The sequence below is a fragment of the Bubalus kerabau genome, chromosome 4 (assembly GCF_029407905.1).
Source record: "Bubalus kerabau isolate K-KA32 ecotype Philippines breed swamp buffalo chromosome 4, PCC_UOA_SB_1v2, whole genome shotgun sequence".
Lineage (NCBI taxonomy): Eukaryota > Metazoa > Chordata > Mammalia > Artiodactyla > Bovidae > Bubalus > Bubalus kerabau.
This window is the reverse complement of record NC_073627.1, coordinates 74,962,483-74,990,095: the sequence shown is the minus strand read 5'-3', so window position 1 is coordinate 74,990,095 and position 27,613 is coordinate 74,962,483. Positions and strand designations below refer to the sequence as shown.

General features: G+C 41.6%; 1 protein-coding gene across 3 annotated transcripts in view; it reads right to left on the bottom strand.

Annotated features, from left to right (window-relative positions):
• KIF13B (kinesin family member 13B) overlaps positions 1-27,613 on the bottom strand; it is a 220,415-nt gene that overhangs the window by 29,387 nt on the left and 163,415 nt on the right. For all 3 annotated transcript variants that reach the window (XM_055577726.1, XM_055577727.1, XM_055577728.1), the window contains 6 exons: positions 26,498-26,590; positions 20,064-20,216; positions 18,736-18,813; positions 17,080-17,133; positions 6,855-6,963; positions 1,066-1,199 (listed from right to left, as the gene is read on the bottom strand). In XM_055577726.1, coding sequence (XP_055433701.1) covers positions 1,066-1,199; positions 6,855-6,963; positions 17,080-17,133; positions 18,736-18,813; positions 20,064-20,216; positions 26,498-26,590 — 621 coding nt within the window. The remainder of the gene's footprint in view (positions 1-1,065; positions 1,200-6,854; positions 6,964-17,079; positions 17,134-18,735; positions 18,814-20,063; positions 20,217-26,497; positions 26,591-27,613) is intronic.

Here is a 27,613-nt window from a genome sequence, read left to right as displayed (position 1 = left end):
AAACCCTGGAAAAATCCTTTTCGCCTACCCTAACCCCCACCAAGTAGCAGGTTGGCTGTTTCTTTTAGCTCTCACCATCTCAGATTCATCCTGGTAATGGTCAAGCACCCTTTATGTGCCCAGTTAAATTTAAACATTTCCAAAATCTCAAAGTTTAATTTTTTTCATCCAATATGAATCTACGCTGATATAATATGCTCATATACTGCTAGCTTGAAAAAAATACCTGCACAGCAGCCTTACAAAACTATTACTTTGAATATACACTCATGAACTTAGAAAATTCTTTTAAAGAGTTAAGGTCTCAGGCAAGGACTCGCCTGCACTTCTGCAACTTGAATGTTTCAGTGAATGTGGAGAGGCTGATGTCAAAAGACCTATTTCAACAACTGAACTTGCATTATATGTGTTTTTGAATGAGTATAAATAAATCCTCATTTATCATTTTCTGCTGAATTCACACCAAGAGGAGGCTAGAAACTGCATTTCCAACAGGCTTCCCATGCACCATCACATACAAACAGTTTCCTGATGATCTGGAAAACCCTTTCACATCTTCTCTGAAACTTCTTCTAAGGCTGGGTAGAGAGTTTCAAGAAAAACAGGCCTGAGACAAGTGATCCCTTTTCATATTTAACTAAAAGAACAGATAGACCACAGTAGAGGAAAAATGTTGAGCGGCAAGGACGGGGATGATGTAAAATTGTTTGAAATTAGAAATGAAATCAAGAATTAAAAATAGAATTACATTTTCTGTTTGGCAATATACAAACAACACTAAGTGCACTTCATAAATTTCACTATTGTTGCTCTAAGTGATATTACCATAAATCACATTAGGAGCGTACTTGGCATTTTTTAAAAGCAAAAAGGATTGAGAGTGTCAATACGTTTAAACAGCTCTGTTCTCTTTGACGAGAGTGGAAGAGAAATTATCAGAGCTTTCACCAGGTCTGAAAGCCCAGCTCTGACACCCCCACTCCCCTCTCCCCTCCAGCTTCAGCGCATGGAGCAGGGCTGGGCCAGCAAGCCGAAGGGAGCACCTGCGCTCTCTGATGCTTTTACCTGATGCACGAGGGGAGACAGCTGTTTGCCCCTTTTCTCGTCACGGACGGGGAAGAGCGACTTTAGCAGCTTCGGCATCTGCGGCACCAAAGACTTCACCGGGTTCAAGTAGGAGGCTGCGAGGCTACTGAGTCCTGCCGAAAATATCAAAAGGAAAAGAGATACGGCAAAAGCGATCACAGAGATGCTCTCCTTACTGTAAACTGGCCAAGTGTTGTTTGTAAGCAAAACAAACAATAAAAATTTTTAAAGGTATACTGGAAAAATTAATACTAAAAAACCATAATAGTATTACGTGTATTGTGTGCTCACTCGGTCTTGTCCGACTCTGAGACTCCATGGACTAGAATACTGGAGTGGGCTGCCATTTCCTCCTCCAGGGGATCTCCCCGGCCCAGGGATTGAACCCACATCTCCTATACTGGCAGGTGGATTCTTTATACCACTGAGCCACCAGAGAAGCCCAGAGTGAGGATGATCCCTAATCAAATACATATCTAGTCACTGATTAACCAAAGGCTGATCACAAAAGGACAGACAATCAGACATGATGTGTCTTCTAAGGGAAGTACATAAAACTGCTCATTCATTTATCCTACCTTCTGCCCCTGCCTCAAACTAGCCTGAATCTGACCACGGCTGCAGATCTAACCATCAATTTACAGGAAATACACTGGGCAGACAATCATGCTTAAATAACTTGGTGAAGACGGCAAAAATAAAAATGTACAGAGTCTACGGCACAGAACCTGGTCTCTTCACCAAATACAAATGCAACAGGGAAAAAAGATGAAGAGGCACATGCTGACTAAACGGATGTGTGTGTGTATGGTAGTCGCTCAGTCATGTCCAACTCTTTGCAACGTCATGCGCTGTAGCCCGTCAGGCTTCTCTGTCCATGGACTTTTCCAGGCAAGAATACTGGAGTCGGTAGCCATTCCCTTCTCCAGGGGATCTTCTTAACCTGGGGATCGAAACTAGGTCTCCTGCACTGCAGGCAGATTCTTTACCATCTGAGCCACCAGGGAAACCCCAAGACGTATCAACTAACCATAGTGTGTGAACTTTACTTGAATTTTCATTCAAAATAACTAAGAAATACTCTTGGATCCACATGGGGAACTCTAAACACTGGCTAGATGTTTAATAATATTTTGTGATTATTTTTAATTTTTCTTCTTGAAATGTTGCTATAGGTATTCCTTTAGAAATATAGGTACAAACATTTACAGATGAGACAGTGTCTGAGATTTGCTTCAAAGTCATCCTGAGCAGCTGTGGAGATGTAGTGGGAGCACAGATAAGGAAGCCCGGTGATAGTCTGATCATCCTGAAGTCAGCACGGGGCACTTGAGGGCACCTCATATCACTCTTTCTACTTTATATACCTGATATTTTCCACAGTAGAAGGATTCTTCAGAGTGAGAGCAAAATAAAAACTTTAAACATACAAAAGAAAGAGTTTGTCACTAAAAAAAAAAGATCATTGCTAAAACCACTGATGATGGATATATGATGACTAAAAACGAAACTCAACTCAGAAGAATGCAGTGAGGAGGAGCAAGAAGCAGCCATGAGCAGAACCAAGCAGTAAATATATAAACCAAATAAACATTCATTAGATTTTTTTTTTATTTATGGAATTTTAAAACAAAGTAGTAGTCTATGACCAAATAATTTCACCCTGGGTATTTACTGGACAGAAATGTTACTAAAACACTGATACACAAACAAGTTTTAGTCACAGTAACGAAAAAGTGGGAACAAACCAAATGTGGATCAACAGGAGAGCTGGTTAAAACTGTGATAAATTCCACTGTGACAGTGAAGTCTCCCTCGTAAAAAAGAATAAACTGCTGATACGTGCAAAGGTATGGATGACTTCAACAGATATACTGAACAAAACAAGCCCAGCACAAAAGAGTACACACAATATGATTCCATTTAATGAAACCAAAGAACAGGCGAAACACTGAGATCCGAACACTGACCGATTGTGGCGAGTAACCCGAGTCATACAATCGTCTACAGCTTGACTGTGGTATAAGTTACATTAGTAAACAAATTTGTCAAAACTCATTAGGTATGACTCATAGTCAAGAAAAATGCAGCCAGAAACAGACTGTGAAATTGGTCCTGATGCTAGATTCAGCAGACAAGGATTTTAAAAGCACTTTTTATACATAGGTACAAGGATTGAAAGAGTAATATAGCCTTAATATATAAAAAGGAAAGAAATATCAGCAGAGAAGTTAAAACTATTTAAAAAAGAAGCAAATGGAAATTCTAAAAACTAAAAATATAACAGAAATTTTAAAGTTCTTGCTTGTGCTTAATAGAAGACTATAAATGGCAGTAGAAATTATCCAATCAGAAGAAACAAGAATAAGATAAAAAGATGAAAAATAGAATAGAGTTTCTGCGACTCATAGGGCAATATTAAGCAATATAACGTGTGCGATTAGATTTTCAAACGGAGTAGAAAGAGAGAAAAGAACAGAAGAAAAAAATGTAATGAACTAACAGTTGAATATTTCCCCAAATTGTTGGGGAAACCCTAATGTAGAGACCCAAGGACATTGGTGAAATCCAAGTAAGACAAACACTAAAAATACTACACCTAAGAACATCATTACCCAACTGCTGAGAAGAAAAATAAAGAGAAAAATTGAAAAGCAAACTATGTAAACAAAGACATATTTCATGTAGGGGGAAAGTGACATAAATGATGGCTGAGTTCTCATCAGAAAAGGGGTCTAAAGATGATACAGTGTCTCTGAAGTGCTAAAAGAAGACAAGCTATCAACTAAGAATTCTCTATCCAGGGAAAATATCTGTCAAAAAAAAAAATGAAATACAGACATTCTCAAAAGGAGAGATTTTCCTTCACAAGGAAAACTGTACAATAAGAAATAATACAAGATATTCATCAGGCTAAAGACAAACAGTATCAGATGAATATATGATTCTTCAGGAAGGAGTAGATAGTGACAAAAATAATAAATAGAAAGGAAAATATAAATGATTATCTATAGTCTCTTAATTTCCTTAAAAGACAAATAGCTGTTTTAAAGAAAAAAAAATTTATAACATTGTAAGGTGAGTTCATAACACCTGTAAAAGCAAAAGATACAACAGTAATATAAAATAAGAGGACTGGAGGAACAGGAAAATGGAACTATACTGATGCAAGATTCTTGTAATTATGCTGTGTGAAATGATAGATTATTAACTCTAAGAAGACTGTGGTAAAGTTAAGGGTACCTACTGGAATTCTTTAACAAAGACATTAATAAATAAATGTCGTTTGTTGTTTTCAGTCACTAAGTCTCTTTGAATGTCTGACTCTTTGTGATCCCATGGACTGCAGGCTGCCAGGCTCCTCTGTCCATGGGATTTCCCAGGCAAAAATACTGGAGTGGGTTGCCCTTTCCTCCTCCAGGGGATCTTCCCGACCCAGGGACTGAACCCATGTCTCCTGCATTGGCAGGCAGATTTTTTACCACTAAGCCACCAGGGAAGCCCTAATAAATAAATACAGTATTAAAAAAGCCAAAGATAAAATAAAATACTACAAAATATTTTTCAATTAACACAAAACAAAAAAGATTATAGTGGAAATAAATAAAAAGACCAAATAGAAACCAATAACAACATGGCAGACATTATATTTTATGTAAAAGAACTAAACATTCCAATTAAAAAACAGAAATTGTCAGACAAGATTAAAAAAGAAACTCTATACCTAAATATGCTGTCTATAAGATAATCACTCTTACAGATAGACATAGGCTAAAATTTTAAAGACTGAGGAAAAGATACACCATGCAAGCAATCTGCAAAAGAAAACTGGTGTGGTGTTACTAACATCAAGCAAGACAGACTTCAAAGTCAGAGTATTACCAGAAAGACAAAGGGACATTTCATAAGGAGAAACAGCACTTTATCAGCAAAAAAAAAAACAAAACAATCTCAATGTGTGTATACCCAATAACAGAGATTCTAAATTAATCATCCAGAAACTGATATAATTATAGGAAAAAATAGACAATTTCACAAGCATATATAGATATTCAATGCCTTTTCTCAATGATTGGTAGAACAAATATGGGGGGAAAAGTAAGTAAAACTACAGCAGATTTGAACAAGGACATCAACACCTAACTGACATACACAGGACACTGTGGCCCAAAATAGAAGAGACCTTTCCAAGTACACACAGAATGTTCACCAAGACAGAATATAGTCTCAAAAAATTTTAAAAGATTGAAATTTTAAAGAGTCTGTTCTCTGCACATTATGGAATTTAAAAGGAAATCAATAATAATAATACACCTTTGAGATATAAAAAAAAACTGAATTAACATGGTACCCAGTAATTCATGGGTGAAAGAATAAATCACAGAGAAATTAGAATATCTGGAATATAATGATAATAAAAGCACATCATGCCCAAATTTGTGAAATGAAGAAATAACAGACATCAACAAAACAGAAAATAGAATCAAACTTAGCTCTGTGGGAAGATTAAGAAAACTGATAAACCAGTCTCAAGTGTATTAAAGAAAAACAGAAAATAAAAATTACCTATTCAGAATAAAAAGAAGGAGCCTAACAGATTCTATAAACATTAAAAGATCAATAAAGGAAACTGTAACATTTATGAAAATTAAGTAATCTAATGAAACAGAAACTTCTCTAAAAAACACAATCTTTGAAAACTTACTTACAAAGAAATAGAAAAAGTTAAACTTTAAAGAAACTGAAGTCATGATCTCAAATCTTCCCACAGTGAAAATTTCAGACTCAGAGAGTGTCACTGTGAATCTTATCAAACGTTCAAGAAGTAGTAAGACCAAGTTCACATAAGCTCAGGAACTTCATCATAAAAGATGACGAAATTTTTCTCATCATTTTGTGTTCAGTTGCTAAGTCGTGTCCACCTCCTCGTGACCGCGTGGACTTCAGCATGCCGGCCCTGTCCTTCACTATCTCCTGGAATTTGCTCAAACTCATGTCCATCGAGTCGGTGATGCCATCCAACCATCTCATCCTCCGTTGCCTCCTTCTCCTGCCCTCAATCTTTCTTATCACTTTATGAAATCAATGTAATCATGATACCAAAACCCTAAACAAAGACATAGTTATGAAAAAGGTATATATATTCACCGTAGGACACATACATGAAACTCTAAACAAAATGTTAGCAAACAGAATCAAACAAATACGAAGGACAACACACCATGATCAACACATCATTTCTCACAGGAAAGCAAGATAAAGTCAACATTCAAAACAATGTGACTCAACATACTATGATAAGAAAGGGAGGAGCTTCCCTGGTGGCTCAGTGTAAAGAACCCATCTGACAATGCAGGAGAGACGTGGGTTTGGTCTCTGAGCCAGGAAGACCCCACATGCCTCGGTGTAACAAAGCTCGTGCACCACAGCTACTGAGCCTGTGCCCTAGAGCCCAGGAGCCACGACCGCTGAAGCTGGTGCAGTCTAGAGCCTACGCTCCACAGCAAGAGAAGCCTGAGCACAGCAACTAGAGAGGCACTCTCATGCGCTGCAACTAGAGAAAAGCCTGCGCAGCAACGAAGACCCCGGACAGCCAAAGATAAGTAAGTCAATAAAGGTACAGGAAAAAAAGGGGGACACTCAAATAGGCATTAACTAGTAGGACTTGGTAGAAAATCCTGATTTAAATGATTTTTTAAAATTTTAAACTATTTCTGAAAGATACTCATATTTCACGAGAGTGATTGAAAAACAAAAACATTACTGACCTGGGTCAGGAGAATGGTTACTCTGGGGAGAACGGAGGGCTGGGGCAGCTGGAGCAATTCCTTTGGAAACTCCAATTTGTGATACGTCCTGTTGACTTTCCCACCGGCCCTATTAAGGACAAAATAGGTCATTCTGACTTATCAATCAATTTTTTAAAAATTTAAAGATATTGAAGAGAAAAATGTTACACATTGCTAAAGCTTTATTCTTGCTGAAGACATGAAAAATCTGATTACCTGAGCATAATACTGTTAACAGCATAACACTATTCCTCTTCTTTACAGAATTGATCTCGCTAATAATACTTCCCACTTGGATATCCCCTTCAGTTATAATTTATAGTCTCCTAATACTCTTTCTGAAGGAGATCAGCCCTGGGATTTCTTTGGAAGGAATGATGCTAAAGCTGAAACTCCAGTACTTTGGCCACCTCATGCGAAGAGTTGACTCATTGGAAAAGACTCTGATGCTGGGAGGGATTGGGGGCAGGAGGAGAAGGGGACGACAGAGGATGAGATGGTTGGATGGCATCACTGACTCTATGGACGTGAGTCTGAGGGAACTCCGGGAGTTGGTGATGGACAGGGAGGCCTGGCGTGCTGCGATTCATGGGGTCACAAAGAGTTGGACATGACTGAGTGACTGAACTGAACTGAACACTCTTTCTCCTGTATCATACTGCATCTCACAAAACATGGATATAATAAGATATTTTTTGAAATGCTCCTTCTGCCTGCTCCTTAGGCCCTTTCTGCTTTTGTGCCTCAAGATACACTTTTCCCCCCCAAAGGAATGTTTTTATTTAAATTTTTTAAAATTTAATTTTAAATTAAAATTATTAAAAAAAAATTTTTTTAATTTATTGGCCACATCACATGGCATGTGGGATTTTAGTTCCCCCACCAGGGATCGAACCCACGCCCCCTGAAGTGCAAGTGCAGAGCCTTAACTACTGGACCACTGCGGAAGTCTCAAAATACCTTCTTTAACTTCAGATTCTAGACTGAAACCCAGGAACCACTCTAATACTGTTCAGGTTTCTTCTCCTCCGCTAACATACCACTCATGAAAGAAACACTCCAGAACAGGATATTACCAAGCCTCTCATTTTTAACAGATGCTAAAAATGAGTTCTAGTTAAGCCCAAACCAAGGAGTCATCAAGTTCCCAATAACACAGGTCTCTGAATTAACGAATCTGATTGTTCTTTCAACTTGTCTTGTTGTCACTCAGTCGCTCAGCAATGTCTGACTCTTAGCGACCTGGACTCCAGGCAGCCAGGCTTCCCTGTCTTTCACCAACTCTCAGAGCTTGCTCAAACTCATGTCCATCGAGTCAGCGACGCCATCCAACCATCTCGTCCTCTGTCGTCCCCTTCTTCTTCCGCCTTCAATCTTTCCCAGCATCAGGGTCTTTTCTAATGAGTCAGCTTTTTGCATGATGTGGCCAAAGTATTGGAGCTTCAGCATCAGTCCTTGCAATGAATATTCAGGACTGATTTCCTTTAGGATTGACTTTAACTTGTCTTTCAAACTCTCATGAAAGATTCTGTTGCAGAATACAAGAACAATGCCCGTCAGGTGATGGAGTAATTTACTTTTCTAGAACTTGTGGTGAGCCATAAAAATGGTCATCGCACCAAAGCACTTTGAACATCAGTCCCACCCAGTAAAGCAATAAACCTCCGCCCAGGCTACCAGCACAGAAACCAGTAATGGAGAGGAGATGCCAGTCTTTTCAAAGCTGTACATCCTCTTTAGATCCTTTGACAGTCACTCTTCTTTTCCACCCCAGTTAAAAAAAACAACGGTGTTTTCTGTTAGATTAAGCTACTACTCCCCAGATGAGTGACCCTGACGATCAACTTGCGTCTATATTAGTAAATTGCCTGCAAAGTAAGCTCTTTGCTGCTCCTGAAGATGGATGGAGGTAGAAAGCCCTCTTAGGTTGCCAACATGTATTGGAAACCTATTTGCTTTTAGCGGCAACCTAAGTACCGATCATAAAATCAATAAGCCCTAAGTGATTCGGATCCTGTTTACTTAAAGAAAGCCACTTTCTGAGGGAACTCTCTCAGCACTTGAAACTTTTTTCCCATGTTCGCGTATTTTGGACTATGCAGAGTCTCCGTTGCTGCCTGCGCTCTTCTCTGGTTTCGGTGCTCGGGCTTTCCGCTGCCGGGGCCCCTCTTGTGGAGCACTGGCTCCAGAGGGCACAGGCTGTAGCAGCTGCAGCACGTGGGCTCAGCAGTTTCAGTTCCCGGGCTCTAGAGCACAGGCTCGGCTGTCACGTGGCACGTGGGATCTTCCCAGACCAGACATCGAACCCATGTCTCCTGTACTGGCAGGTGAAGTCTTTACCACTGAGCCACCGGGGAAGCCCAGCACTCTCTATTTTAAAATGTGGTAGGATGCTCAGCATTAGGAAGCAAGGGACCAAAAGGCACGTGAAGAGCTGACGAGGACGATGGACTCGGAGCGCGTCACTGCAGGAGCGTTTGTGTTACTATGAACCACACGCTGATTTACATACTTGGTTTCATTAATGCCTTCTGCCTTTGAATTCAATTATCTGTCTGGGAAACTGCAGCTCTGTGTGCCCTGGGACGTCATAATTGGGTGTCAGAACAGTGAGGTCAATACTTTGGAACTTCTCAGGGGATGTAAAGCTTCATGCCGTGTTCACGGGATTAAGGTCATGCCTGGCTGTTCTGAAGACAACTTACTCAATTTGAGGATAAATTTGTTTCCATACTTTAGACTTGTCTTCCTTGTTCGGCAGCTGACTCAGTAGCACTCTGGCTGTTAGGAAAACCAAGCAGCTAATTTGAAGCCAGCCCCTCGGCTGTGCGGTGTGCGTCCAATGACAAATAACAGAGGTGTCACGTCTTCCCCAAGGCACACTCGGGGCTCTGCTAGCTTCCCGGGTAATTTTTCCCAGCTGGCACTCCCACACACAGTGTTACTCTCGAATCTGAACAGAGGCAATAACTCTTACTGTCTCGTATATTCAAATATCTCAAGTGAGAACCTTTGAAAGGATGCTCACCGTACTTACACAGCGCCTCAGCCATATTGCTAACTCTATTGGAGAATGAAAAACGGAGACATTTCATTCATCCATCTCCCTTAACCGTCATCTTAACCTTGAGAAATCTCACAGTCTTGCCGACCAGAGACAGGAACACAGAGTATCTCAAATCGCTCTGGGACAGAACAGGCTCTGCTTCCGAGGGAACAGCAAATTTGGATGATAAACCACTGCCCTCTCCTCTTTCTGACCCCATGGATCTCTAGGGAGACTCCACTGACCTCACTCACTAGATTCTTCTCCGGCAGCATATATCCATTCTCTTTCCAGAAGCAGAATCTGTGGTTCAGGGCCTAGCAACACACACTGCCCCCCAGGGACAAGGCAATTAGTGTCTTTCTAATAAAATTTACAGGGCTTCCCAGGTGGCTCAGTGGTAAAGAATCCACCAGCCAATGCAGAAGACCCAAGTTCAATTCCTGGGTTGGGAATATCCCCTGGAGACAGAAATGGAAACCCATTCCAGTGTTCTTCCCTGGGAAATCCCATGGACAGAGGAGCCTGGTGGGCTACAGTCCATGGGGTCACAAAGAGCTGGACACAACTGAGCAGCTAAACAACAAGAATAACAATAAATTTTATATCCTTGGCCACTCCAGGGTGATTCTCCCACTACTGAAATGTTGGGGAAGAAAAAAGGAAGCACCCCAGTTAAAGGTACTTCAGAGAGAGATGAACTCAAGATAATGAATAAAAAGACCTTGGCCAGACACTGGAACTTTCTGCCATCATATGGGCTCAGTTCTCAGTATGGTGTTTTTTTTTCTTTCCACTTCTACCACCGTAACCTATGCTCCATTACAGAACTCTTGGAAAGATGATTCTAAGATGTTTCTGACATTTTTTACCTCTATCAGCCTTCAGGATCAGCCACGAAGGGAGAATGTGAGAGTGGAAATTCTGGCTTCGTTTTGGGTCCCTAAACTAGCTTCATAATTAGTAGGAATTATTTGTGCTAACAGGCTGAATTCAAATATATAAAACCCTATTCAAGATAACAATTATGCTTAAAGGCAAAACCCAACAGGAAAAAATGCAGAAGGCTGTCAGCTGACCTGAGGACATGGATGGTCCCTGCAGGGACCTCCAGTTCTCCTGCTCCTGTTCTCCAGAAAGACACAAATGCTTTGGGTGTTCTCTACAGAGGTCTGGCTTGGATCAGGAAAGTGACAAAGAGGTAAATGAAATGCCAGTGGCACTCCAGGTCCACAGGTGGCTACTAACGCAACTCAAGAAGTGACTCGCCTTTGGCACCAACCATAACCAGTGTCGGGCTGAATGATTGCAGTTTTCAGGAAAGCGATGGAGCCAAAACATACAACTCAGCTTTGTTAACTGAATAGTCATTCCGATTTTTGGCTAATTTTTTTTTTTAATATTTATTTGGCTGCATCGGGTCTTAATTGTGGCATGCAGGATCTACTTTCCTGAACAGGGTCAAACCCAGGACCTCTGCTCTGGGAACATGGAGTCCTAACCTTACTGGACCACCAGGGACGTCCCTGGCTACTTTTAGTTGCATTTCAAACTGCATTTGGAAGATGACAAACATCTCACTAACTTATTTTAAAATATACGATTCATTTAAAATGGCTTTAGTAAGTACTATCAGTTATTTCTTCTTGACAGAGTTTCTTAAATCACAAACAGTCTCACCACACAGCTATTGTTTAAATGGAAAAACGATCTGTTGGAACTAATTCTGCAACTAAACTATGAGTCTAATCTGGTAGACTGGTCACAACAAGATTGCTAGGTTTTCGTTATATCTATTAAAAAAAAAAAAACAAAAAAACCTGCCTAACAATAATGATGAAAGAGCCAGTAACAGTAAATAAAAGCATCACTGCAATTAGGAATATTTTATATTTTTAATCGCAAAGCTTATGAAGAGTGATTTAAGCCATAAGATGAAATTAAGAGTTAAGGGTAGCTAATAAAAATTCAATGTATCTTTCTAAGATTAATTAGCTCACCCATTCCATCTTGGTGGAGCTCAGTAAACAATTCCAATTTTCATAGGTATGGAACATCAGTGAATGAGGGCAAGCAAAATGTGGCTGGCCGAAGTCCAAGTGTTAGAGGCCAAGGTGCGAGCAGGTTTTAGTACCTTGCCACTTGCTCTCACCTCCCAGAAGCCCTGATCCTAGTGAGCTCTGCTCTTGCCTCCCAGCCACAGCTTTCAGTGTTACTTTGCTCCCAACTAATCTCTGCCATGATGTTAACGCAAATGAGGAGGGAAGGCAGACCTGAACCTCCTCTGTGGCCTCTCCCCGCTTCTTTATGTAATGTGAACTAATTTTACTGTTGTGTTATTTACGTGGCAGGCAACAGAGCACACCAGGTTCTCTGGTCCATAGCTTTGATTCCATAATCAAGGAAAGAGGGACAGACATATAGATAATGGAACAGAGAACCCAGAAAGAAGTCCCCATGAGTGTGCAAGGTAGATGCAACTAACAGGATTATAATTTCCAATTATTTTAAAATACAGTTTCAAGCATTTTAAGCAGTGATTCCAGGTTAAAATTGTATTTCCAACTCAATTTCATTGTGTATTAAGTACCTCCATGCAAAGAGGCCAAGATGGAACCACTGGGCTACGTTCTGTGGTGTTGAAGGAAGGCCCAAGGCACTTCCGCTCTTCCTTTGCTCCTCTCCCCCTGCATCCCATGCTTGAGAAAAGGACGTATTACAAATTCTCAAACATTTACTGTACCATCGGCTTCATTAATAAATTAACTCTACCCCCTCACATCCCAGAGCCTCCTACACTCCATCAGATGCCTTCATTCCTAGCATCTTCTGACAGATATTTTCATAGTCCCAGGGAATGAAGAACTGTATATCCTGACTTCCAAAGTTATTTTTACAAAAGGGTAAGAGCCCAAAAAAAACTAGTACAGTGTCAAATGCGGTTGTCTTATAAAAACTACATTTAAAAATGCATTCACATTCTCAAGGTAAAAGCAAGCACGCTTTCAATAGGAGGATAATACATGTATCCCACTCATTAAGAAAAACCTAATGGGTTAATTACCTCTCCCTGGATCTCTGAAAACTGAAGAATGCAGGAAGTCCCCAAAAGAAAAGAAAAATGCATGAGTCTCTGAGGTTTTCCAAAATAATTTCTTCAATAATCGCTCCTTGAGGATTTTGTGTGAAAATTATTATAGATAAAGCAACTGGAGAGTTTCTCAAACCACTACTTATAGGAGAATAAAATCTACCTACCATAAAGGGTAGAGAATAACATTTTTTCCTTTTAATTCTTTCAGTAGGTAATTTGTTCCCATGATCCGAAAACCAAGTAATATAAAAAGGCACACCATGAGAAGCCTCCTGCTTTGGGTCCCCACACACTGCCGCCCTCTCCCTAGACAGGAAGTAGCGGCATCTGTTTATGATACATCCTTACAGGGTTCCTGCATGCGTGTGTACACCTAGCAACCCACACACACTCTTCTCTTGTGCTCCCCGCTCCCGCACAGACAGCAGCATACTGTGCTGCGCTTCATTTTTAATCACTAAGTGTATCCTGGTGTTCCTTCCATATTAGTACCTGGAGGGGTTCCTAATAATTTTTATAGCGCATAGTATCCATTTGTGTTTGTGTGTGTGTGTGTGTATGCACACATGGACACAGATAAAACATATTTACCCAGGTCAAACCAACAGACATGTGACTTGTTTCCAATCTTCTGCCATTATAAACAGCATGGCGATGGCCCTCATGTACATGTCATTTCTTACCTCTATAAGCACTGCTGCTGTATAAAGGGGTTTTAATAGGATCTAAATGATTCTTACATCAACTAGTTTAAACACTACCCCATCCTAGGAATTCTATTACGGGCAGCTTTGTAACAATTCTGAATTCAAGGCAATGCCATTCTGGATGCAGTTTACCACTGTTTAGTTTAAAAGGCCAAAGGGAGGACTCTTCTGTTCCTTGCTGCTACTGGTAGAGGGAAAGATTTCTTTACTCTCTAGGAATAAAACACAATTTTAAAAATATTTATTCTCTCTCAAAATTTTTTAAGATGCTCTGCTTTAGATGATAAAACCAGTGAGAGCCCCTCATCCGCAAATGGGGCAGCCGCTCTGTGCTCCCTGCTGAAGTGAGCCTGGAGTCAAATCCTCTGCCGAGTGTTTCATGGCTCTGTTTCCTAACATTAGGTGTGGTCCTCTGTCACCTGAGTCTCCTTACTCATTCAACAGGTCCATCCACTACTCCTGTCTTAGGGCAGTTTCCCTCTACCTCTCCCCTAGTGACAGCAAGGGTCTCTGATTTAGATACATGGACACTCATATAACCTACGGATATGGACACAGCAGGAAGTCAAGGGATCCAGGGTGACAGTGGTGAGGTGGAGGGAAGCCCGGCTGTACCCGGACACTGTTCAGGACCGGGGGGCCAACAGTCTACAGGAAGATGAGGAGATGGCTCCACGGCTGACCTGGGGGCACAGTTAGGAATGGGACGCTGGCCCTTCTGCTCTCCCTGACAAGACTGCCGCTGTCCATCAGAGCCCAAGGACACTGTCCATGCAGAGGGGTGAGACAGAAGACTCCAAACTGCTGCAGTGGGAGAGAAGGGTCCTTCACTGTTGGAGGTGTCTGATGAGAACGGGAAACACGCTGACACAGAGCAGGCAGAGCCAGCCCTCTGCTGCTGGGGCGGCGCCAGGATACCAGTACAACCTGAGAGGGTGGAAATCAGACTTCCCTCATCTTCACTGTTTCCTATCCCTAACCCAGGGGCCCCAGGACATCAAGATGACTGAAAAGGGGAAGGTCTTGGTAGAGTAACAAAAAACATGCGACATTATTTACTCATTTAATACATCCTGCTAGAAACTCCCTGGTGGTCCAGTGGTTAGGACCTCATGCTTTCATTGCAGGGGTGCAAGTGTGCTCAGCTGTTTCAGTCACGTCCGACTCTTTGCAACCCCATGGACTGCAGCCTGCCAGCCTCTTCTGTCTGTGGGATTCTCCAGGCAAGAATACTGGAGTGGGTTGCCATGACCTGCCCTCCAGGGGTTCTTCCCGACCCAGGGTCGAACTAGTGTCTCCTGCATAGGTTCTATCATTGGTTGGGGCACTAAGATTCTGTATACTGTGGCCACAAAAACCAAAACCCAAAACAACCAAAAACCCATGTCCTAACTTCTCCCCAACCCTCCACAGAGACTGCCCTGGGAAAAGGCCTCCAATAAACTTCACTCTCACACCCAAAATAGTCTCTTCAGTCAGTATAGTCTCTGAAGCATCCAGAAGGAGTTCCTCCAGGTTCCCAGCTGCTCTTCCTACTACCTCTCGTCTCTGAGGACTCCCGTCTGTCACTCTGGCCGGCTGCTCCCCCTGCACAAGCCCTTAAGCGTCACCATCTCCCCACACAACCTCGCCTCCCTGTCTGAACCTCTTACGGCCAATTCAGGAGACTCGGGTGAATCCCTGGCTGTTCCAGCCAGGCCCTGAGCTCCCCAATCTGTGTTCAGCTAGGGCTTCCAGACCCCTGAACTGGCTGACACACCTTCAGGCCAAAGTTGAACTAAATCATTTTCTTCCTCAAACCTGCCTCCTCACATTCTTCTCTCTACTATGTCCCCAGAACCTGTGTCAGCCAGTCTCCCCCTAGCTCCACCTCGACACTCTCGTCCCCAGAGCTCTAGAGGCTCCATTCTCCTGAGCGGGTCCTGACTCCCTTCCCCTCTCCCCCCACTGCTGAGACCTTTCCCCCCACCTGCTCCGTCCACCCTCACTTGTGTGTTGATAACAGTACACATTTCTACTATATACATTATTCTAATGTAATTTTATGGACCACAGCCAGGAACATGAGTGGGGTCGAGGTGGACTGCTTAACAGTGGCCCAGCTCCCCCACAACTCCCCAGTACATCACACAGGAACTTTTGAAACAAGGGCCCTCTCTCTGGGCTCTGCCCTGCACTGCATGCTCTGCTTGACTCGGGCTTCCTTCTCCCTCCATGCTTCTGTTCACACTCTTGCTTCAATCCCTTCGGCTTGGGTGGATATTATCATCCTTCAGCATTAAGCTTATGGCAGCGGGGGCGGGGGGCGGTTCCCCTCTTTGCAGCCTTTCTTGGTCCTTGAATAGTACCTATAAAAGTGAACACTTTCTCCTCTGGGTTCCTACTCTATCTAGGCATACTTCTATTATAGCATCTATATTCCTTTATTCTATTTGAACATAGATGAGACAATAATTTTCTTTCAAGTAGATATTACTGTTTTGTATTTTTTTTTTCCCATTTAAACATAAAGAAACCAGCAAGAGAGAAAAGCTGAAAATCTTTTGGCCACTTTTTTCCATGAATTTATGATAGAGGATTTGGGTAAGATGGATTAAATAAAAAGTCATGGTTTTTCTTATATTTTCCTTAAAATTATTTATTATATCAATAATGAGAGTTTTCCAAACACTCTGCTTTGTTTAGGTGATTATAACTGTGCTATGCCGATCACACCTATCAGTGGACGTGTATCAAGGAGTGCTAAAGCCTAGCACACTTTTAGACTCACGGAAGGGGGTCAATGAACTGATGAACTAGCGCAATCTCAGTCGTATCCAACCATCCACCTATGACTGTTTTCAGTGTGATCCTTTTAAGTAAATGATAATGAATTATCTATGCTTAAAACTCTGTTAAATTGGGGAAAGCTATATTAACAAGTACATAAATACATCCCAGCTAATAAAATTTCTGTTCCCTTATTTTTCTTTGTTCTAACATATAATATTAACTTTTAAACATAGTCTTATTCATCACAAATTTTCAATTACTTCATCCATATTTTAACTACTAAAAATCTGAAATGAAGTTCCTTTTCTGACACAAACCGGAAGAATATGTTTTCAACAGGAATAGGAACTTAAGCAACTAAATTGTTTAACCCTTAAAAAGCAGAGTAACAATAAGGTTTCAGTAACATTATTTTAACTGGCAGATAAAAAGAAATGAACTCTCAACACTTTCCAATAAATTTCACATAGCATTGAAAAGTGGAAGAAATTTTGGCATGCACGACGAGCGTGTGATACGTGAGAGGAGGAAAAGTTGGATGGGAAACAGGTCTAAGACTGACAGAAAATAGTTCTGAGCACCTACCTTGTTGCTACCCAGACTGGAGGGTGGAATAAGATCCTGGCGGCTGCCAGACAACTGAAGAGGGAACGGAGGAGAATTAGCCCTTGTGCTAAGCACACACGTCCACGATCCTGGAAATACAACGCTTAGAAAACCAAATCAACGGAACGTTAAGCTGGGTGGTATGAGAGAGGCTGCCAAGACCAAGCTGCAGACTAGACTCGTGGCCTTTGGCACCCTGTTAGGCATGGTTTCTGTTTTTGTTTTTCATTGAATTAACACTTTTAACAAGGCAGGTTTGTATAAGATCAGATGTCCAGCTTACATAGCAGTAGCAGCCAACTGGGCCCAAGTAAGGGACACTTGATTTGTTTATCCATTTCTATGTAAAGGATACCAGGCTACTAGTTTCCTTGTTGTTGCTGTTGTTTAGTTGCAAAGCCGTGTCCGACTCTTGCAACCTCATGGACTGTAGCCCGCCAGACTCCTCTGTCCATGGGATTTCCTAGGCAAGATTACTGCAATGGGTTGCCATTTCCTTCTCCAGGGCATCTTCTCGACCCAGGGACTGAACCCAGGTCTCCTGATTGGCAGGCAGGTCCTTTACCACTGAGCCACCAGGGAAGCCCACTGGTTACCTTATCGTGTCCTGATCTGACGACTCCTTTCTCTGGGTACTGCAGTAAATGTATACACAGAAACTATTTAGTTTAAATCATAGGATTCTAAGTACAAAATCTCTGCACATACAGAGATTTTAGTACATCATTCAGTGCATTTTAGTACCTCATTTTCTGAAGGAGTGAGAAGATATTTATCTGAGTTAAAGGGAGGTTTTGTTTACTGTCTGAGAATGTTCCCAATCTTCCCATCTGAGATCACCAGTGACATCACTCAGTCTCAGGGAGCCACCTATGCCCTCCAGCCTGACACCCATCCTGTCCTGTCCGTCACTGGGGTCTCTCCAACACCAGGGTTAAGGGTCAGCTACTCTTTATTTCAACATTTATACTGTGGTTTCCCTTGGTGTGAAGTTCAGACAACAGTGTACTATTTCTCACATCCACCTCTTTATCAAAGTAAGGAAAGCAGAGATAAATCACAGGGCTTCAAGCATTATTTCTTTGTGAAGAATTATTTGTAAGCTTTATATTCATGCAAAGAATTATTTGTAAGCTTCATATTCATGTAAATTTTATCTATGTTTTAAAACACAACAACAAACTTAAAACACTGTGACAAAACAAACCTAACTGACTTGACTCACTTATGCTCCCTGGATGACCTTTGAGCAACTGAGTTTATAAACAAGGTCCAGACTTCTCCTCAACCGGAAAGTAATTCAGTTCAGCCTAGAAAATTCAAACGGCTTTCCCCAGGCACGACGCTAGCTTTGCTCACCTGACACAGTCACTGTGCCAGGCACCGGAGGTATGAAGATAAATGAGAAACAAATCCAGAGGGACTTACACGGATGCTTACCGTGTAACATGAGGAAGGTCAGAGATGGAGGGCTGCAACGATGCTACGGGGTAGAGAAGTGGGCACTACAGCCAGTGCGGAGGAGGAAATGATGCCCGAGATGAGACTTAAAGGATGGAAAGGAGTTACCCAAGGAAAGAGGAGGAGCAAAAGCAGGTCCTGGGCCGAGCACAGGCTGGGGTCCCACGCACTCACTCTGTTCACATTAGGAGAGCTGATGCTCCTCCTGCTCAGCTTCCCTTTTCCCGTCAACTGTTCCTTCACGGCAACTTCCTGTGGGTCAGAGAAAACACAGAGGAAAAGCACGCATGAGACACACACTTCCAGAGCAACAGAGTCTAAAGCAGGCTTTGAGCTATGGACATATTCCAAGCTCTTTACTTACTGGAGTGGCGTGGTCATGCCACACAGCTTGTGGGATCTTAGCTCCCCGACCAGGGATCAAACCCGTGCCCCCTGTAGCAGAAGCACATAGTCCTAACCACTGGACTGCCAGGGAAGTTCCCTGGTTCTTTAAATGACAGCTGTTACTTCATACAACAGAATGACCCAATTACTGTCACTGTGGAATATTCAAAGTTAATTAAGCAGCTGACAGGTTATGTGGTTCATTCCTTTCCTTATCTACTGATGGCTCCCTTGAAGCTGGCCACAAGTGAGTCCCAGGAGAAAGATTATGAAAAGCAGACCATTCACTTTTATGTTTCGTTAGTATCTTTGTTTATTAAAAAAAAAAAAAAAGTTTGGGGACATCCCTGGTAGTCCACAGTGTCTAAGACTCTGTGCTCCCAGAGCAGGGGTCCAGGTTCGATCCCTGGTCAGGGAACTAGACCCATAGGCCACAACTAAGACCTGGCACATCCTAAATAAATAACTTAAAAACATTTTTTAAAGTTTCAACATAGCTACATAAACTGACGTTTAGAGCTTCTCTGAGCCTTGGGTTTATGGCTGGCACCTCTGTTTTCCCTCTTAGAGATCCACTCTGAGGCTGTGGAGGCCAAGAAAGGACACAACATTCTGCCTCAGGGCTACATTTTTCTTTGGCGACTGTCCAGGGTCAAGGAATTTGTAAAATACTTCTTAACCAGCAAGAGTGACATATTTCCTTCCGCTACTGGCTCAGTCAGTAAAGAATCCGCCTGCACTGCGGGAGACCTGGGTTCGATCCCTGGGTTGGGACGATCCCCTGGAGGAGGGCATGGCAACCCACACCAGCATTCTTGCCTGGAGAATCCCCATGGGCAGAAGAACCTGGCGGGCTGCAGTCCATGGGGTCGCAGAGAGTCAGACGCGACCAAGCACACAGCACAGCACTGCCCAAGCAACTAGCTACTGTTTAGAAAAAGTAACTTCCAAATGTCACTTTTGTATCTTCGAAGACTCACTAGCAAGTTTAAGGTAAGTCAATATGCTCCACTTAAGAGGTTTCAAAAGTTTAGACGTCACAATACTGTGAATTGCGGAAAGTCAAACCCTGGGTCGAACTGGGCTGGAACCCTGCCCTGGCCCCATCAGCTGACCTGGCGAAGGCGGTCTAACGTGAGGAGGTTCTCCACCGCCAGCACGCTCCTGAGGTATTTCTCGATGTACGCTTCTGAGTCGGCAGACGCCGTGTTTTCCACATTAGCTGCCATCCTTGCTAACGTTTCTCGTTCCTCTACTCCCTGAGCATCCTGGAGAATGGAAAGCTATACGTTAAAATTAAGTACCTTGCAGAAGAAAATGCTACAGAGGCATCTTATCTATATGAATCCACAGAGCGTACCGAACCAACAAATGGGATATATTCCAAGTTCCATTTTAAAGTCAGCTCTTGGAACTCAAAATGCATTTTCCCACAGAAATCATGGTATACATGGTGGCTGGGGTCACTCGAAAGGCTAAACACAGAGCAGTGGAAACACAGCACGTTTTCAACAAAACTGTCCTCTCCTGCACTTCCATTGTGAACCAAGACATTCCTGGTTAGAAAGATCTGGGGGACAAGCTGGAAACCTGACCACAACAGTACTTTAGGAACACATCTTGAGGGGCCAGAGGGAGGACTAGGGAGCTGAGGTGACAGCTGGACCCATGTGGGACCCAAACCACCCTCGCAGGAGGCAGACGTAGGGATGAGGGTAAGAGTGGGAAGAAGGGCGAGACTGCAAGCCTTTCAATAAGCAGCCTCCCATGGACTCTCCACATAGTCCAATCCCCAGCTCTGCAGACAGAGGCCCAAGACTGGAAGCCGACCAAGCAGAGAAGCCCCCAGGCATATTCTCCCTTGCCCAGCTCCATGGACACAGCTGGTCCAGGCATATAAATAGGATGTTTGCATGTCACGGGAGGGATTTTGTTAATATAATTAATCAGATCTCTCAAGCTCATATGGCTCATAACAAAGCACTCTTCTTGGGAAAAATCAGATCCTTTACTTGTGAATTTTGTTATAACAACATCAAAAACTGCAAAAACACTGGGCTGGCCAACAAGTTTGCTCGAGATTTTACACACCATCATATGGTAAAACCGAACATTTTTTCCAGTCCACCAGTCATAGCAAACACCCTCTTCCAACGATACAAGAGAAGACTCTACACATGGACATCACCAGATGGTCAATACCGAAATCATATTGATTATATTCTTTGCAGCCAAAGAAGGAGAAGTTCTATACAGTCAGCAAAAACAAGACTGGGAGCTGACTGTGGCTCAGATCATGAACTCTTTATTACAAAATTAAGACGTAAATTGAAGAAAGTAGGGAAAACCACTAGACCATTCAGGTATGACCTAAATCAAATCCCTTACAATTATACAGTGGAAGTGACAAATAGACCCAAGGAATTAGATCTGATAGACAAGAGTGCCTAAAGAATTATGGACGGAGGTTTGTGACATTGTACAGGAGACAGGGATCAACACCATCCCCAAGAAAAAGAAATGCAAAAAGCAAAATGGTTGTCTGAGGAGACTCTACAAATAGCTGTGAAAAGAAGAGAAGTGAAAAGCAAAGGAGAAAAGGAAAGATATACCCATTTGAAGGCAGAGTTCCAAAGAATACCAAGGAGAGATAAGAAAGCCTTCCTCAGTGATCAATGCAAAGATACAGAGGAAAACAATAGAATGGGAAAGACTAGAGATCTCTTCAAGAAAATCAGAGATACCAAAGGAACATTTCATGCAAAGATGGGCTCAATAAAGGACAGAAATGGTATGGACCTAACAGAAGCAGATGATATTAAGAAGAGGTGGCAAGAATACAGAGAAGAACTATACAAAAAAGATCTTCACGACCCAGATAACCACGATGGTGTGATCACTCACCTGGAGCCAGACATTCTGGAATGTGAAGTCAAGTGGGCCTTAGGAAGCATCACTAAGAACAAAGCTAGCAGAGGTGATGGAATTCCAGTTGAGCTCTTTCAAGTCCTCAAAGATGATGCTGTGAAAGTGCTGCACTCAATATGCCAGCAAAATTGGAAAATTCAGCAGCGGCCACAGGACTGGAAAACGTCAGTTTTTATTCCAGTCCCAAAGAAAGGCAATACCAAAAAAACAATCAAAATACTGCATAATTGCACTCATCTCACACACTAGCAAAGTAATGCTCAAAATTCTCCAAGCCAGGCTTCAACAGTATGTGATCCAAGAACTCCCTGATGTTCAAAATGGATTTAGAAAAGGCAAAGGAACCAGAGTTCAAATTGCCAACATCTGTTGGGTCATCGAAAAAGTAAGAGAGTTCCAGAAAAACATCTATTTCTGCTTTATTGACTACACCAAAGCTTTTGACTGTGTGGATCACAACAAACTGGAAAATTCTTAGAGAGATGGGAATACTAGACCACCTGACTCACTCCTGAGAAATCTGTATGCAGGTCAAGAACCAAAACTTAGAAATGGACAAAGAACAACAGACTGGTTCCAAATCAGGAAAGGAGTACATCAAGGCTGTATATTTTCACCCTGCTTATTTAACTTATATGCAGAGTACATCATAAGAAATGCTGGGCTGGATGGAGAACCAGCTGGAATCAAGATTGCCAGGAGAAATAGCAATAACCTCAGATATGCAGATGACACCACCCTTATGGCAAAAAGCAAAGAAGAACTAAAGAGCCTCTTGATGAAAGTGAAAGAGGAGAGTGAAAAAGTTGGCTTAAAACTCAACATTCAGAAAACTAAGATCATGGCATCTGGTCCCATCACTTCAAGGCAAATAGATGGGGAAACAATGGAAACAGTGACAGACTTGATTTTAGGGGGCTCCAAAATCACTGCAGATGGTGACTGCAGCCATGAAATTGAAAGGTGCTTGCTCCTTGGAAGAAAAGGTATGACCAACCTAGATAGCATATTAAAAAGCAAAGACATTACTTTGCCAACAAAGGTCTGTCAGTCAAAGCTATGGTTTTTCCAGTAATCATGAATGGACATGAGAGGTGGACTATAAAGCAAGTTGAGCGCCAAAGAATTGATGCTTTTGAACTGTGGTGTTGGAGAAGACTCATTTGAGAGTCCTTTGGACTGCAAGGAGAGCAAACCAGTCAATCCTAAAGGAAATCAGTCCTGAATATTCATTGGAAGGACAGATGCTAAAACTGAAACTCTAATACTTTGGCCACCTGATGCAAAGAACTGACTCATTGGAAAAGACCCTGACGCTGGGAAAGACTGAAGGCAGGAGAAGGGGACAACAGAGGATGAGATGGTTGGATGGCATCACTGATTCAATGGACATGAGTTTGAGGAAGCTCCGGGAGTTGCTGATGGACAGGAAAGCCTGGTGTGCTGCAGTCCATGGGGTCACAAAGAGTCGAACACAACTGAGCGACTGAACTGAATTGAATGTATCTAAATGCCACTGCATCTTAAGATGCCATCAACTTTAAGAGAAAATTATTTTATATATTACTAAGGAGAGAAAAAAAAGAAAAACTCGGCCAATTAACTTTAAGACAGCATCAATTTTAAGACACAGTCTAACTTCAAGACTATTTTTTTTTAATTAACATAAGCCTTAGAACAGATAAAATATGGAAAAATTCAGAAGTCAGCTTAAGTTCACAAAACTTTTCTCTCCTACAGTAATTCATTTGGGCCTAGGAATCATTCTTGTTTTACAGACAAGGAAAGAGGAAGGCCACATAATTAGCAAGAGAGGCAAGACTAGAACTTAGGTCTCCTGACTCCTGATGAGAGTATTCTGTTCACCACTGGACATGGAATACTTTCTGGTATCTGATGGGAACAGACATATCTTGGTTTTCTGAGAGAGAAGATATCTGAGTTTTAAAGAAACGTATTTACCCACGTTATCCACATCCCTCTCAAGATATAAAACATTTCCATTACTTCACAAAGTTCAACTCCTTCCCTCCCCTAAGGAAAGATCAGTTCTTTCACCACAGATTAATTTTGCCTGTTTCAGAAGTTTACAAAAATGGAATTATACCCTTCTGCATCTGGTTGTTCACGTAACATAGTGACTCAGAGATTTCGTCATCACGTAGTTCGTTACTTTGCATGGTTGAGTAATATTCCATAGTATGGATAAGCCATAATTTATTTACCCATTCCTCTGTTGATGGATGTTAGGGTTGCTTCCAGCTTTAGGTTGTTTTGAATTAAGCAGCTTTGAATATTCTTATGTAAATCTTTATGGATACATGTTTTCATTTCTCTTGGATAAGGGCCTATAAGTGGAATTACTGGGTGATGGGGTAGATGTCTATTTAACTTGATAATAAACTGCCAGTGAACGTATCATTTTATACCCCCATTAGCAATGAAAGCATTCTAACTGCTTTTAACAAAAACAAAAAGGGAAGAAGAAAAAGAAAGGCAAAACCATCTCCTGTTGCTCTCTGGTCTATGACCACTTCTTTTTGCTACTGAGCCCTCATGGCCTCTGTAACATGAAACACAAAGAACTTTTCCAGGCTTCTTCATGATGAAACACAGCTTTTAAGAAGCTTATTTTGAAATAAAAATCAAATCCTTACACTGTAGGCTTTAAGTCTCAGTTTTCCTTTTTATCATCAGGAATTGATAATGTGACTCTAACGCTTGCCAACTTAGTCGTTTAGCGAATTATTAACAGGCAGCCCCATCACGTGAGGCCGTCTGTTTATCCTTCCGCTGATTACTGCACACTTCTGCCCTTTGAAAACCGTGTCATCTGAGGAATAAAAGCCCTGTTAAACAGAAAAAGAAAACTGCCAATGAGAAGGAAGGAGGGGAAGAAAGAGGAAGGCAGAAAAGGATGGTTCATTGCAGTTGTGTTTCTCAACTGCATTCAAACCATTTATAGAGTTAAGATCTGAAACACTAGAAAAAGAGAGAAAGCATTCAGATACAAAGAATAAATAGTAAACTTCTGGTTGCTGCTGCTGCTGCTGCTAAGTTACTTCAGTCCTGTCCAACTCTGTGCGATCCCATAGACAGCAGCCCACCAGGCTCCCCCGCCCCTGGGATTCTCCAGGCAAGAACACTGGAGTGGGCTGCCATTTCCTTCTCCAATGCATGGAAGTGAAAAGTGAAAGTGAAGTCGCTCAGTCATGTCCGACCCTCAGCGACCCCATGGACTGCAGCCTACCAGGCTCCTCCAAGCATACAAAGAGCAACCTATTACAGACTCAAGATTTTGCAGCTAGTCTAACTCGAAAAGGGGTTCAATTTTTAAAGTTTCGGCAGGTTCAAAATCAAACAATCAAACAGTTAATATTTGCCTTGTAAGCCTAATATTTTGAAGAGCCAGAGAAGAATTTAGTCACTATTTGACATTATTTGAGAGCAAAAGTATTCTGCAATAAAAGAACTCTAAAACAAAGCCCAAGTACTGTGTAATCTTCTCAGTCTTCCAAAACCTAATCTGTCTTCAAATATATACTGTCCATCTACTGTTCAAATATTCAGCAGAATCAATCGACAGACACTGAGCCCCTGAATGAAGAGTATGAAGGCACGGTAGACGGTGTGCGTAGGTGAGAGTCCTCACCCCGGGGTCCCATTCCCATTTTCCACCCCCAAGGGCAACACAGCCTGGACCTCCTCACTCACTCCCCAGTGCTCTGTAGTCAACATGGCGGAGGGAACCACTCTTCCTCACTTTGTCACAGAGTCCTTTCCTTAGACCCCCCACTTCTCCTATCCCGGTAAGGAAGGCCTGGTTAGTAGCTGTGCCGATAACCGGGTGAACAAATCTGTCTAAATCAGGGAATAAGCACTAGGAAGCATATAACCTACATTCTCTAGCAAGCGCCCGTCATGGGTATTCTCAGCTCCATTTGTTTCATTTCTATGCATATCTCAATTAGCTCAAAAAGAAAAACAGTAATAAATACTATTTATTAGTATTTAATAGTAATTAATAATTAATTAAAAATATACAAAATACTACCCCATTAGTATTCAATAGTAATACTATTGCTAACTATAATTAATAGCAATTACAATTTACTGTTTAACATGTGTACAATTTGTGTATATTGTCTCATTTAATCCTTAAAAAACAACTCTGTATAGGAGGTATTACTAACCCAGTTTGATAAATGAAAAAACTTAGGCTCAAAGTAACTTACCCAAGTTCACTTCACTAAGAGGGGACAGAAACAAGATTTCTGTCTGATTCCAATATGTTACCCTGGAACTCTGTATTATGCTGTGTTGTCTCCCTTTAAGGTTATATCCTCTTCTGTGAGTAAAATGGTGCTGATTTGCTTTTCAAAAGACCCTTCTTTAACAAAAGACTAAAACAAGAACCTTCAAGCCCACAGAAGTATTACATATGCACACACATTGTGCTATGAATCAAGTTACGATTACAAAACTCCTCTACAAGCCTACAGCATTTTTGTATATACACATTTTCATTTGATAGGTATTTCTTAGGTAGGTGACTTTTCAGGGAGTTAGCTCTTGTTACATGTTTACTCTTAGTAAATACAAATTTCATATGATCCTTCACCTCTGGAATATTGGAGACAATTTCAAAAGTCACTCCACAGCCTGGAATAGAACTTCGATGTGACATCTTTTTGAGGAGACTCTGAGCAAAACCCTAGAGAAAAACAGAAGAGAAGATATGGCTTCCCATCTCAAAAACTGAGTTTTCATTAACAGAGAGGCAGCATAAAAGACACCATATTCACACTAGCCAAAAAGAAAAAGAACATTATTTGCAATGTAAGTCAAAACCCAAATCACTATATACAGGTTCCTCAACTTGTTCTTAGTGCCCCCAAACAGACCCATTTATACGATGCTTGCATTTACCAGACCGAATACATGAAAAATGCAGATCCTAAACTCTGGAACCACGTTAGGCATCTGGTTCAACACTGCTTTAAAAAGGCTACAGAAAAAGACTGTTGACTTCTACACAATAAAATGACCTTCTAACTAAAATGTAAAGAAAGGCTGGTGACTCTTAATCCTTTTTTTCCCAGCACGATGGACATCTTGCACTATGAATATTGACAAGTTCAGGCATTAAATTCTTGACCAAAGCAGGGTCGTTACGGAGAATGATTTAGGAGTGCATGGCCACTGTTTATGCTGACTGCACTCTCTGCATGCTTTGAATTGAACTGTTGAATTAATGCATAGATGACTCATTTGAAGATGCTGCTAAGACTGAACATCCTGTAGAGGTTGAAGAGAGCAGGGATGAGGGCAGAATACAATTGGTGAATAAAGATAAGGAGGAGAGAGAATATTAAACCAACACTGAACCTCTTTCCCCATGCAAAAGCAAAGTAGGATATAGGTTTTTCAAAAAACACAAAAACCCAAACAGAACAGACAAAAAGCTGTTTGGTCTCAGAGGTATGTATTTTCACAAACTTATTTAATAATAATTAAGTGATCTTTAGTTAATTTTTAAGAACATTTTAGCATCTAAGAATGCAAGAGCCTCTTAGAATGCATATATTTCATCCCTTCACTCTTGACTCCAGCCTTGCAAGGCTGAACCATTAGCAATTCACTGGTCAAAGTACAGCTACAGTTTGTTTTCTTTTAATGAGTGGTGGGAGGAGGTGAGGGAGCCGCCATTATCTTATACTTTTCTGTTTTCTATTTG